General features: G+C 46.1%; 1 protein-coding gene across 1 annotated transcript in view; it reads right to left on the reverse strand.

Annotated features, from left to right (window-relative positions):
- The window catches only part of Taf1a (TATA-box binding protein associated factor, RNA polymerase I subunit A), a 26803-nt gene that overhangs the window by 4409 nt on the left and 9867 nt on the right, over positions 1–12527 (reverse strand). The window contains exons 4-8 of the mRNA XM_023710195.1: positions 10092–10240; positions 8098–8256; positions 6393–6459; positions 5652–5775; positions 4832–4986 (exon numbers count right to left, since the gene is read on the reverse strand). Of these exons, the coding sequence (XP_023565963.1) occupies positions 4832–4986; positions 5652–5775; positions 6393–6459; positions 8098–8256; positions 10092–10240 (654 nt within the window). The remainder of the gene's footprint in view (positions 1–4831; positions 4987–5651; positions 5776–6392; positions 6460–8097; positions 8257–10091; positions 10241–12527) is intronic.

Raw genomic sequence — 12527 nt, forward strand, 5'->3', positions numbered from 1 at the left:
GCAGCACAATTTGTGATAGCCAAATCTTGGAAACAACCAAGATGCCCAACACCTGAGGAATGGATGAAAAAGATGTGGCATTTTTATACAATGGAGTATTACTCAGTTATAAAGAATGATAAACTCGAAGCCTTTATATTGAAGTGGATGCCACTTGAAGATATACTCATAAGTGAAATAAACCAGACAGACATGTGTAAATATTGTATTATTTCCCTAGTATAAGAACTCAAAAGAAGAAATACAAATAGAAAAGTATAATACAAGTAAAAGGAAAGCAAGAACTTGAGGACTAAATAGTTGAGAGGGAAAAGAGAAGAGCTAGGAAACATGACTGTGGCAAGCCATACAGTTATATGTAGAAGATGGGTAAGGCAATGATCCTGAGAATCTTCAGAAGACTTTTGAATCTAGCAGTTAATTGGAATGATTCTTGCCCTAACTATATATACTGACACCTGTGAACTAAGTAACTGCACTGAAGATGGCAATTTGTAATAGTAGATTCATGCTTGGAGTGCCTGGCATTCTGGTCTTCTGAATACGGGCTGCCTGTCATGACATGCCAGTTGCTGCCATGCTATCTCTAGGGTAGATGACTGTTCAAAAACAAGGGGGTGGTGAATGAAGGCAGGAGACAGGAATAGGAATGTTGTGGGACTGTCCTGCTACAAGGTTGTATATGGTTAGATTTCTGGACTTATGTGCAAATATAAGAATTATAAATTCTTTATGCCTATTTTAAAAATATATTTTAATTTTTGAAATGTTTTTTCATCATGGTCTTTTTTCTTTTTTTCTTTTTTTGGCTGAAGCAGGGACTGAACTCAGGCCCTTGCGCTTGCCAGGCAAACGATTATTCCACTGAGCCATCTCCCTGGCCCTGGAGAGTTTATTTATTTTTTTGGCAGAACCAGGGAAGCGCTTATTCCACTGAGCCATTTCCCCAGCTCCTTTTTATCATATTCTGTAGGAACTTAAAATTCAACATATCAATACCTGATGAAAAATACCTGTTCCATGTTATGCCTAAGATGTTTGATATTCAGACAGATAGTGAGGTTAAGCTTGACAGCGTAGGTCATATGGTAATAACAATAAGCTTCTCTTCTGCAGGGTTAACAACCTAAGTTTGCAGACCAAAATTAGACAAAAAAGAGGGCTGCAAGGAAAGCCAACATTTTGGCCCTAGCCTTCCAAGGTCAATTAAGACTCAGGACACAGGAGAACTTGTACTGTAATGTCACGTAACTCATTAGTGTCCCAAATTTTCTGATCAAGGAGATTATGGGGACAAAGAGGAAAGTGATCGATGATGTAGAGTGTGCCTAAGGACAGTCACATGGAGGAAAAACATTCTCTCAGGCTTTCACAGAGAGCACACTGGCCAAGCAATGGCCATGACTCATCCACATGACTGACACTGACAAAGGATCTACAATCTGAGGTACAGGATCTCAGAATAAATCCTGAGGGGATTTGACTGACCTTATCAGATCCAAAAGCTACAACTCTTGTTGCATAGGTCTTGCTTTACCTTGGTCTTAACCATCCAGCAGAAAAGTATAAAAATGAAGTATAAGAAGTAAAGCCATGGTGTAATGTTGAGCTGTAGGGGACTCAGGTAAACAATTTCTGACATTGCCAGTCAAGCACAATACCCAATACTATTATGGACTATTGGACTCTTTTAGAATGTTTTGCTGAGTTAACACACCTATAATACTCAAATGATGGAACTAAACAAAAAAAGGGGATACAGATGAATGTTCATTTTGTATCTGTGTATTCAAAATGGTTAGAATAGATATATAGTTACATTCTGTTAATGAATAGAGGGATTTGTTCTAATAGGGTTTGTAAATAGGATATCATGTCTGCATCTTGTACAGGAAATGACCATTGGGAAGAGAGTATGCAATGTGTTAATTATCGAAACTGACCTACCAATTTTATTTGAAACTGTCTCATCGCTATTTGTTTCTCAATAAAATTATGGGGAAAAAAATAAAATAAAAAGATTAAAAAAAAAAAGAATGACCCCTGAAGGTCTCTTAGGCAGGGCTTGGAGGGGAGGCCGTTGGAATTGGTGTGGGGAGGAGTTTGGAAGGTTTGACGATTCCAGCTACAAAAGTCACAGAAGGCTGTGCACTAAGCATGATGGGAGATTCTCGTCAGAGTGAAAGGACCAGTATGCTGCAAGGAATGGAAACCATGAATGCCAGGTTCTGGACATTTCAGTTGGAAATAAGGTTCACACTGGCATTTGGATTCAAAATCACATGTTATGCTCTGGCAAAAATTCAATCTACGTAATGTCCTGAGACTTCACTGGAAAGTAAGATTAGGGACAATAGACCAGCTCTGGCAGAAGAAATGTAAGGCAGCCCGCTCCCCAGCTGAGCTGAGACACAGATAGCACTGGCCGCTCTCAGCCTTACATACCAGCAGAAGCAGGAACATCAACAGAGATGAACAATTTGAAAAATTCTGCCAGACAGGAAGTACGTGTGGGGCCAGCCAGAGAGCTCAGCAGATTAAAGCACGTGCTTAGGCAGAGTGCAGAAGCTAGGGTTCAATCCCTGGAGTGCTGTGCTGACCCCGCCCCCAGGTGTGTTGAGACTGGGATTGAGACTGGACATGGTGGTGCGCCTATAATTCCAGTGCTCAGGAGGCTGAAAACAAGAGAATCACTGTAAGTCCAACCTGTGTAGTAAGACCCTATAGACCCCATAGACCCTGTATTAAATACAAGGAAACGATATAAAGGTTTTTTTTTTTTTTACAAAAAAAAAAAAAGAAGTACGTGTAAAGCTGGAGACTATAAAACTTTAGCTCAGGACAGTTTGGTTGCCAAATTGATAAGCATTAAAAAGAAGACAAGTACTTCCTGACTCTGGTTCTTTTTTTTTTTTTTTTACATTTATTTATTGTGTGTGTGTGGCCAGCTCAGCCCACCAGGGGGCGGGGCTGGTTGGCATGTGGTGCTGGGGGATCGAACCGCGGTCCCTATGCTTTGCCAAGCTTGTTCTAAGTAGGTGCTTTAGACCACTGAGCCATCTCACCAGCCCAGTACTTCCATCAGGACAAGAAAGATAACTTGAAGGGATCTCACAAACCCCTAATCCCCAACCCATGAGAGGCTCAAGGCTGCAAAGTTGTACAGCCTTCACCTGAGCAGACCCAGAGCACCCTACTCAAGAAGCACTCCCTGGGCTCCCCAGAATTCCCTTCATAAGGTCCAGTCATCAGGCACTCAGAGGCCTCTGCAGCCATTCTCCAAGGGGGCACTGAGACTGCTCAAGCTAGCAGCACACCTTGCACTGTCCACATGGTATTGGTTTCACAGGGATACAGAATGTAAGAGCTGTGCACTGAAGGAAGCTTCTATCCAGGTTTCAAAGAAAGCTCTTGGGAGCAGGCAGTGTGCCCCAGAAGCCACAGTATGTGAAGCCATAAATGAAGCTGAACGTGCTGTGGACACTACCCAGGAAAGTAGCGAACCAGGCATGTGGATCACCCTCAGCAGAAAGCTCCAGGCAGTAACCAAAGTTAGCCCATGTCAGAAGCCATGAGGGGGGAGGGGGCCTGCCCCTTAGCTCAGCTCTTTAAGTGGCTGCTTCAACAAAGCAGTCAGGCTCAGGTTGCTGTGGTTCGATCCCCACAACTCAAGCCAGCCAAACCTGCCCTGAAGGCATTCGGAGCCCAAAAAAGCCATGAGGGCTGCAACTGCAATGAGCAGGATGTCCCGAGGCCTTTGGAGTTCTTATCTCATGGCCACAAGCTGCCCTGGGTATGAGACTTGAACTACAGGTGCAATGTTTGCCCTGGTTTTCGGCCTTGTTTGGGCCCCATTCCTTCCTGTCCCCAGGCCTCCTTTCTGGGATGGGTGTCTGCCCTGTGCCAATGCACCTCAATACCACCCTTGTGGTTTTTAAAGGCACTCACGGCTGAGAGCTTGGCTTGAGCCTCAGTCTCTTCAGCAATGCTGGAACCTTTAGGACTTGGGCAACTCTTCTGCGGACTAAGTGCATTTTGCATGCCTATGTCTCTTGGGGACTGGGGTAGAATGCTGGGGCTTAGATCAAGAATGACCCCAAAGGCAGTGGGTGCTCACACGTGGGGCACCGGTCAGTGACCGGACTCAGGGGCACTACAGCTGACTTGCTGTTAGGAGGTGGGCCCTGGCCACAAGAGGCAGGCAACAGGGTGCGGCCTCAAATACCTAACAGCACCTCTCCCAGCCCTGCGCCTCCCTCCTCTCTGCTTCCTGGCCACCATGATGTGAGCAGCTCTGCTCTGCCCAGGCCCTTCCACCACACTGTTTCCTCCTTGGCGTGCCTAATCATGAACTGAACTCTGAGCCAAAGTAAGCCTCCCTGGGCCGGCCAAATAGCTGAGCGGATTAAAGCACTGGGCTGGGGGTTCAATTCCCGGGCCTGCCATGCTGGCCGCAACCCCAGGGCGCGCCGAGATGGCAACTGAGGCTGGGCATGATGGCGCACACCTGTAATCCCTGCTCTTGGGAGGCTGTAAACAGGTGGATCACTACAAGTCCGACCTAGTAGTGAGACCCTGAACACCCTGTAGAGCCTTCTCTAAAAATAAATAAATAAATATTTAAAAAAGCCTTCCCTCCTCTAATTTGTGGACACTGGGTGTTCCACCCTAGTGGAGAAACTTCCTAAGACAAACTGTACTCTCAAGCATTAGGCACTAAGTAAGCATTCAGTAAGCTCTGAGGTGAACATACGGTCGGTCCTATTTTGAAATTTCATTCTCTGCCAAAGCTACGTGACATACGAGTTAAAATGGGGACAAAAACACATACCTTTGCCTAACAGCGTTCCAGCTACAAATGCTTTCTCATAAGCCAAATCTTTATCTTCCTTCCAATCGCTTTTTGCCCAAAAGTAGCTGAAGTGGAAGGTAGGCCACCAGTTCCTCCTAGACTCCCACTCTTCCTGGACCCACCCAAGATGGTTCCTGGAAAAGAACATCAAAAGGAAGTTTGGTGATGGGGACAGATCTGCCCTCTCAGAGTATGAATTTACCTGGCATTCCTGGAGAGATGACAGACGCTTTCAACTAAGCCGAGGATAGTGTCCACTGACAAGGGACGTAAACACAGTCTTGTGACCATCTTTCTTCTCTTGCACAAGATGAACATAAGAGCCGCTCGCTAGCTCAAAATGTGGCTCCAACCATATTAGATCACAGGTGCTGTTCTTTTTTAATTTGAGAGTGAATCTCACTGTGTACTTCAGGCTGGCCTTGGACTCACTGTAAGCCAGGCTTGCCTCACAATCCTGGTGCTCCTGCTGCTTCAGCCTCCCCAGCGTCAGGATTACAGGCCTGTGGCACCACACCCAGCTGAGGGAGGTTCGGCTTCAGACAGGCACCTCCCAACAGACTCACTGTAACGTGCAACACTGCTCTTGACAGCACCAGCTATCTCGACAGAATTCTTTATGAGGAGCTTAGAACTGTGTTTTCTAGTTTCTGATGTACTCAGAAGAAAATAGCTGAAGAACAGCTCAGGAAACCCAGAGACATAAGAAAAAACAAAACAAAAGGTTTTTAAAAAACTGCTATTAGCTAAAATGTGGGAAAATGGTGACTTAGTAATGAAAGCAGGGTCTCCGACTTACGCCATCAGAGTCTGTCGCAGGTAACTCGCCAGGCACCTCCAAGCAGTCACGCTCTTAGTGCACCCGGCAAAGTCCAGGAGGCTGAAGAGCACTTCCAGCCCCAGTTTACGGTGCTCTTCCTTTTCTGCAAGTGTTACAGTTCAGGTTACATAAGGCACTGAAGAAGCGCACAAAGCTAGAGACACGGACAGCTGACAAAACAGAACTCAGCGCAGGCCTCCTGCTCTGGCTGTGTGCGAGGCAGCTGGGCGGGCCCAGCCCCGCGAAGGAGCTGAAGCGCTCGGCGACACGCTGCACGCAGCTGAGTCGGGTGGCCAGTCTGCCGGAGAACAACATTCGTTCTTCTAGGAGAGGAACCCACACGATCCTTGTACCCCGGGGCCAGGCGAGCTGGTTTATTTCTAAGAAGCGTGTTCCTTCCTTTACTGAGCCGAAGTCCAGGAGGGACTAAACGAAGTGAAAGACGCCATGGAAACCATCTGTCTTTTCTAACCACTGCCTGTTTAGCAGGCGCGGGAAACGCTCTCGAGGCGCAGACGGACAGCATCTTCATCTCCGCCAGCGCCTGGTCCCTGTCACTGGCACAGCGCTGCATGCTGGTGCACTGGCAGCCACACACAAACCCAACCACGGGAGCCAGTCCCACACCATTTCTAGAAACTGTCAGGGTGGCGGCCATCACCTGCTGATCCCTGGACTACGGCTACCCACACAAAGGGCAAGGAAACAAAAATGGTTTACCTGATTTTCTAAGTAACAGATGGAATTCTAACATCAGTTTATGAGACGGTACAATCTGATACAAAATCTGGAAGAAAGATTCATCTTGTCACTTACGCACTGTAAAGACATTTCTCAAATTCTCAGCTTGTTTGCAAGTAAAATTCTCATTGTCTAAAATGCTTTAAACTCACAAGTGGCGGTCAGGGCTACTGGGGGAAACAGATACTTTCTATTTGCGTCTCCCAGACATCTGCCTACACTTACAATTTTAAACAATTTATTCTCAGAAGCTGGGTCTTAAAACCACCACACAAAAAAATATTCATTGATCATGAGTGATCACAGAATATCTACATGAAACACAAACTCAAAAAGCAGTGACAACAACTTTAGAGACTGTCGTCTGGGACACAGTGCATAAGACATGGGAATAAATACTGCAACAATCCTTTTACACAACAGAGGAAAAACTTAAAGGTTTTTCTTTTTAGCAACAGGAAGGACTGAGCCAGGTGTGGCAGCACACACCTATAAACCACAGCTAGTAGGCCCAGGCAGGAGGGCCACAAGTCTGAGCCCAGCCTGGGCAACTCAGCAAGACCCTATTTCAAAAAGTAAAAATAAAAATAAAGCATTGGGCATGTAGCTCAGTGTTAAAGCCCTGGATTCCCTCCATAGCACACTCCGCAGGGACAGATGATTTCCAACAAGGTTCCGAGAAGGACAGTTTTCAATAAACCAGGGGGAAAATTAATCTTCACACTTACACCTCACATTATACAAAAAAAAAAAATACATATATGGTAAAAATCTACTGTAGACCCTTAACATAAAGGTACACAACACTTTTAGAAAAAAAAAAAAAAATGAGAGAATCTTTATTATCTTGAGGTAACACAAAGACCTATTAGATTAACAAGCAGTAATAGCAGAGGAAAAATGGGTAATTAGAACCGCACCGAAATTTGAAATTTCTACTCTCTAAAACAGTAGCCCCTACAAAAAAAGACACCTAAGATATGAGAGACATTTGACGAAAGCTACAGGGACAGCAACAGACTTTAAAGGACCCACCACCCAGGCCATTAGGAAACTCAAGTAAAAGCCACAGCAAGGCACCGTGTGGCCACCAGAATGGCTGCAGTGCAAGTCAGCTGACAACAGCAAGCTGGTGAGGTGGGCAGACTGAGACAAGCTCAGTCACCAGCGAGCCGCTGAGAAGCTCCCCAAGAGGCTTCGCACAAACGTTCTCTGTGGAGCAGCTCCACTCTTAGGCAGGCCCCAAGAAAAGCAAACCGCGTGCGCCCTGAATCTGCCTGGCAGGGTTACTCGTGACCAATTAACCAACGTACAGAAGCCAGTCCTGTGGGTGCCTTGGGCACGGACATGTAGACAGGTGAGCCGCTGCGGGAAACGCGGGGAGGTGACAGGCACTGTGCAACTACTTATGCGGGGGCGTGGCTACGGCTGCTACAACACACCCAAGCACACGAGACTAAGTGTGCCCTCCCTCTGGAAATTATACGCCATGCGCTGGCTTTCACAGACCACTACAGCAGTTTGCTGACCAGAGACACGCAAAGAGGCCCTAGGCGCTGGTGCCCTGCTCGGGAGCAAGCCTGCTGGCCTGCAGCAGCCGCAGCCGCAGGCGCCAGCCACGCACATCTAGAAGCGCTGACTGGGCCCAGCCCAGCCCATCCAAGCTCCACGGGGCGCTCCATACCTTCAGCACGCTGAGCAGCTCCGATCTTGGTGCCTTCGCTCTCTTTAGAAAGTTATACAAGTAGATGTGGGCATTTGGATTGGACGGGAACTTTTCATCGTACGCATAATTGGTGAGTACCTTTCGGGCCCCATCTTGGTCACCATAGAATTCCAGCATCTGTATAAAATAAGCCATGATATTGTAGCTGAATTCTATAAGACACCTATGAAAAACCTTTACTGCTAGGTACAAAAAAATTAAAGCACCAATAAATAGCACTGTACAGGGCAACAGTGAACACTTCCATGGGCGTCCGCGTCCGTCCCAGCAGCCAGGGAACGAGACCACTCCCAAGGGTCAGTGCTCCACCACAACCTTACTATGCTCTGTAACTGGGAAACATAGTGACTCACACCTACGAACTGGTTCACAAGAAGAAGAGTCCTCCGGGGCCGGCCAGATAGCTCAGGGACTGGTGTACAGGGGCAGGCTGAGTCAGTGACTGAGACTGGGAGTGGTGGTGCACGCCTATAATCCCAGCACTTGGGAGGCTGAAAACAGAGGATCACTACAAGCCCGATCTGCGTAGTAAGGCCCTGTAGACCCTGAACTAAAATACATTTTAAAAAATAATAATCATAATCATCATCATAATAGTAATAAAATAGACAAAATGCTTTCCGGGCAAGAAAACCACAACTAAAACCCCAAAGCAGGGGGCCTGGCCCTAGCTCAGGCCTTTAAGTGGCTGCTTCCACAAAGCTGTCAGCCTCAGGTTGCTGGAGTTCGAACCTCACAACTCTCCCGCTGGCCAAGGGGCACACGGCATGGTGCACCCACTGCCTAACAGGCGTTTCCGGGGAAACCAGGACATGGCTTGGAGATTACCACTGCCCTCACAGTTACCACCAGCACTCAAGGTTTCAGAAGGCAAAGTATTTTCAAGATTTCTTTCCAATGGCCAGGACCAAGGCCCCGCGTCCCTCTGCAGCAGGTCTGCAAGGACTGTCTTCGGGAGCTCGGGAAGGAAGCTCCAGCTTCAGGAGCTCTCAAAGCTGTGACTCTGCATCCCACATCTTGTGACCTAAATTCAGATTTCTATCTACATCCTTTCTATGTCCCACAAATTACAAAAGATCTCTTTTTCTTTTTTTTTTTAGGTTTTATTTATTTATTTACTTATTTATTTATTGCAATTTACAAAATTTTTTTAATGTAGAATATGCTTTATATTTATTTTCTTATTTACCATTTTAAAGAGAAAAACAATAATAAAACAATTATACAGAATTTCAAAACAAGATAATAGGAGACCAATATATATTGCATATTGATATCTTCAAATTACTTGTTCAGATTACAAGATATAGGCATGCATAATTGATCAGACAATGTAAACACAAACTATTTTTTCAATGAACTAAAAGAAGTCAGTAGTACAACTATCTTATCTATCTTGTGTACACTGAGATGCAGTAGGAAGATAGCAATGTATTTTCATAAATTGTTATAGCCAAGTTAGTTTCTTGCCGTCTAATTCTAGGCTTTTTTTTTCCATAATTTTACAAATGTTTTAATTATACACTACTTTTAAACTTGGCAAAAAAAGATTTATTTATTTAATCATTTATTTATTCATTTGTTTGGTACAGGGTCTCTCCACACAGCTCGGATTCCTAGTGAAGATCTCTTTTTCTTTAAAGCACCACAGGAGTACAGAAATGGCATTTAAAATTATACTGTTTATTTTAAATTTTATAGACATGTGATCAGGGCAGATAATGCAGCGCGAAAATAAACAAGAGTAACATTGACAGTGTACTAATAAACAGAAATCATTCAGACCAAAAAAGAGACAAATCATATCTGCCTCTATTTTTTGTTTTTTGCTCATTCTGTTTTTTATAATTTCCTCTCACTGGTCTCCTTCTGCTCAGTAAAACTGGGCATGCAGATTTTCCACAAGCTTGGGACTGAATGAAACTAAATTATTTGATAAAACGCCAACTCACCTCCACGTAACTCTTCACGAAAGGGTCCCAAACTCCAGGAGTTTTAATCAGTGCACTAAAATGTACAGATGTCTTCCAACTGTGGCTCAATATATTTCGGGCTTCTGTATTGTAAGCATAATCATCCTTGTCTGCCCAAAGAAAAATGACTTTTAAAAGTCATTCAGTGTTGAAGAACTGTTCAATCAGTAACCAGAAGACCCACATAAAAAGCTCAGGTTCTGATGGCTTACTGGTGCATGCCTATAAACATAGGAAGGAAAACTAATTCCTTTTTTAATTTTGGTCCCAGGAATCGAACTCGGGACTTTGTGCTTGCCAGGCAGATAGGTGCTCATGTCGCTGAGCTATCTCCTTGGCCTGAAAATACTAATGCAAACTTCCCAAAGTAAAAATAGAAAGGAATTGCTCAACTTATTCTATGAGGTCAGTGAAACCTGGACACCAAAGAGTATAGGTAACGCACAAAAAAACGGCAGGTCAGTCTCTCTTAGGAATACAGATACAAACCACTCAACAAGACACCAGCAAAAACGAGTCTAGCCACAGACAAAAAAGACCCAGTTGCGACCTATGCCAGGAAGACAACACTGGCTCGACACCTGCAACTCCAATTCACACAAGTAACAAAAAAGATCTATCGATCCAACACAAACCAACAGGATGAAGGGCACAAACCTCATGATCATCTCAACAGAGCAGGAAAAGCCGTCAGCAAAACTCAGAGAACCTTCATGATGAAAACACTCCAATCTGGGGAGTAGAAGCAGCTTCCTCAAGCTGATGCGGTGCATCCACGAAAAACCCCCAGCTACCATCAAACCTGGTGGTGAGACCACACACTGTTCCCCTCAAATTGGGAACAAGACAGAGTCCTCTCCTACTACTTCTATTTATTATGCTGGAGGCTGCAGCCCGAGCAATTAAGCAAGAAAGCAGAAGAGACATCTAGCTTAAAAGGAAGAAGCAAAATTACCTCTGTGCAGATGATGTGATCCTATAAACAGAAAATCCTATGACTCCACTTAAAATCCTAGTAGAATAAGGGAGTTCACCAAAGCTGCAGGGCACAATATCCACCCATAAGAAAATGAAACTAGAAAAGCAAGCAAATTGCAAAGGCACCAAACATCTTCATGTCTGGGCATAAACGCTGTGTCCCCTAATCTGGGTAGCAGCTCCGGGTGCTCGTTTTCAGTGCCTGCCCCATCTCGCATTTGTTTCCCATTCTTCCTCTCCATGTTTCATTTCACAAGCTTACAGGCCTCAAAGGAAAGGCACTCGGCCCCGCTGCCAGCAGGAACCCCAAGCCCTGGCAGTCTTTTCCCAGGGGACCAACCCAGTATCTATCAATATGGACGTGGGAATTCAGCACAGGGACATTAGCTAGGGAGTGAGGCAGGGAGAAAGCCTGGGAAGGAAAAGGGATCCTGAGCAAAAGGCAGGCCTGCAGGGAAAGGGTCCCAGCGGCCAGCGCCTCACACCCAGCGAGGCAGCACAGTGGCTCGGCCAGCCCCCCCGCTCGACTTGCCGTCATGTTGGACAGACACTGGAGGCAAAGGCCTTCTAACAAGCTCCGCGCCTCACGCCATCCAGCTCTCACTGTGGCAGAGCCCAGCGCCAGCTGCACAGGGCTCAAGGCCTCTGCCTGCGGCAGCAGTAGTCACACCTCCAGGGCCAACGCTGTCATCCAAACATTTGCCTGAGTCCTACCCGACCATATGTAAGAATAAAACCAATATTGGCTTTAAAATCCAGCAAGAATCAGTAAGTCCTGTGTGTGTGTGTGTGTGTGCACGTGCGCACGCGCGCAGGGTCTCACTACACAGCTGGGACTCCTAGTGATCCTCCTGTTTTCAGTCTTCCCAGTACTGGGATTATAGGCGTGCACCACCACGCCCGGACTCCCTCTCCAGCTCAGTACACCTGGGCGCAGGGCCAGCTGGCCCCTGCGCTTAGTCCACTGAGCTCTCGCCGGCCCTCTAACAAAGAAATACCATGCCACAAGTGAGGCAGAGTGAAAAGAGAGCCACAGACTAGAGGGAAGAGAAGTGTGACCACTAGTGACCAGGGACACACTATGCCAGCGCACATAAAAATAGAGCCAGAGGGGCCGGGGAGATGGCTCAGTGGAATAAGCGCTTCCCTGGCAAGCACAAGGGCCTGAGCTCAAACCCTGGTTCCGCAAAAAAAAAAAAAAAAAATGAGCCAGAGCTCACCTTGGAGGTGGCAACAAACGCCAACACTAGGATTTGGATGATGGGTATGGAAACAGGTTAGCCTGAGAAGCTGTGAAGATCAACGAAGGGGAAAAAAAACCACAGAGACAGCCACCATGCTGGAGGTCAGGGTGGGAGAGGGAGGAAGGGGGAAGCACGGACTCCGCTGAGAACTGAGCAGTCATGGCTTGGAGGTCAGTGAATCGGGAAAATGAGC

Source organism: Octodon degus, unplaced genomic scaffold (assembly GCF_000260255.1).
Source record: "Octodon degus isolate 3935 unplaced genomic scaffold, OctDeg1.0 scaffold00017, whole genome shotgun sequence".
In the NCBI taxonomy this organism is placed as follows: Eukaryota; Metazoa; Chordata; class Mammalia; order Rodentia; family Octodontidae; genus Octodon; species Octodon degus.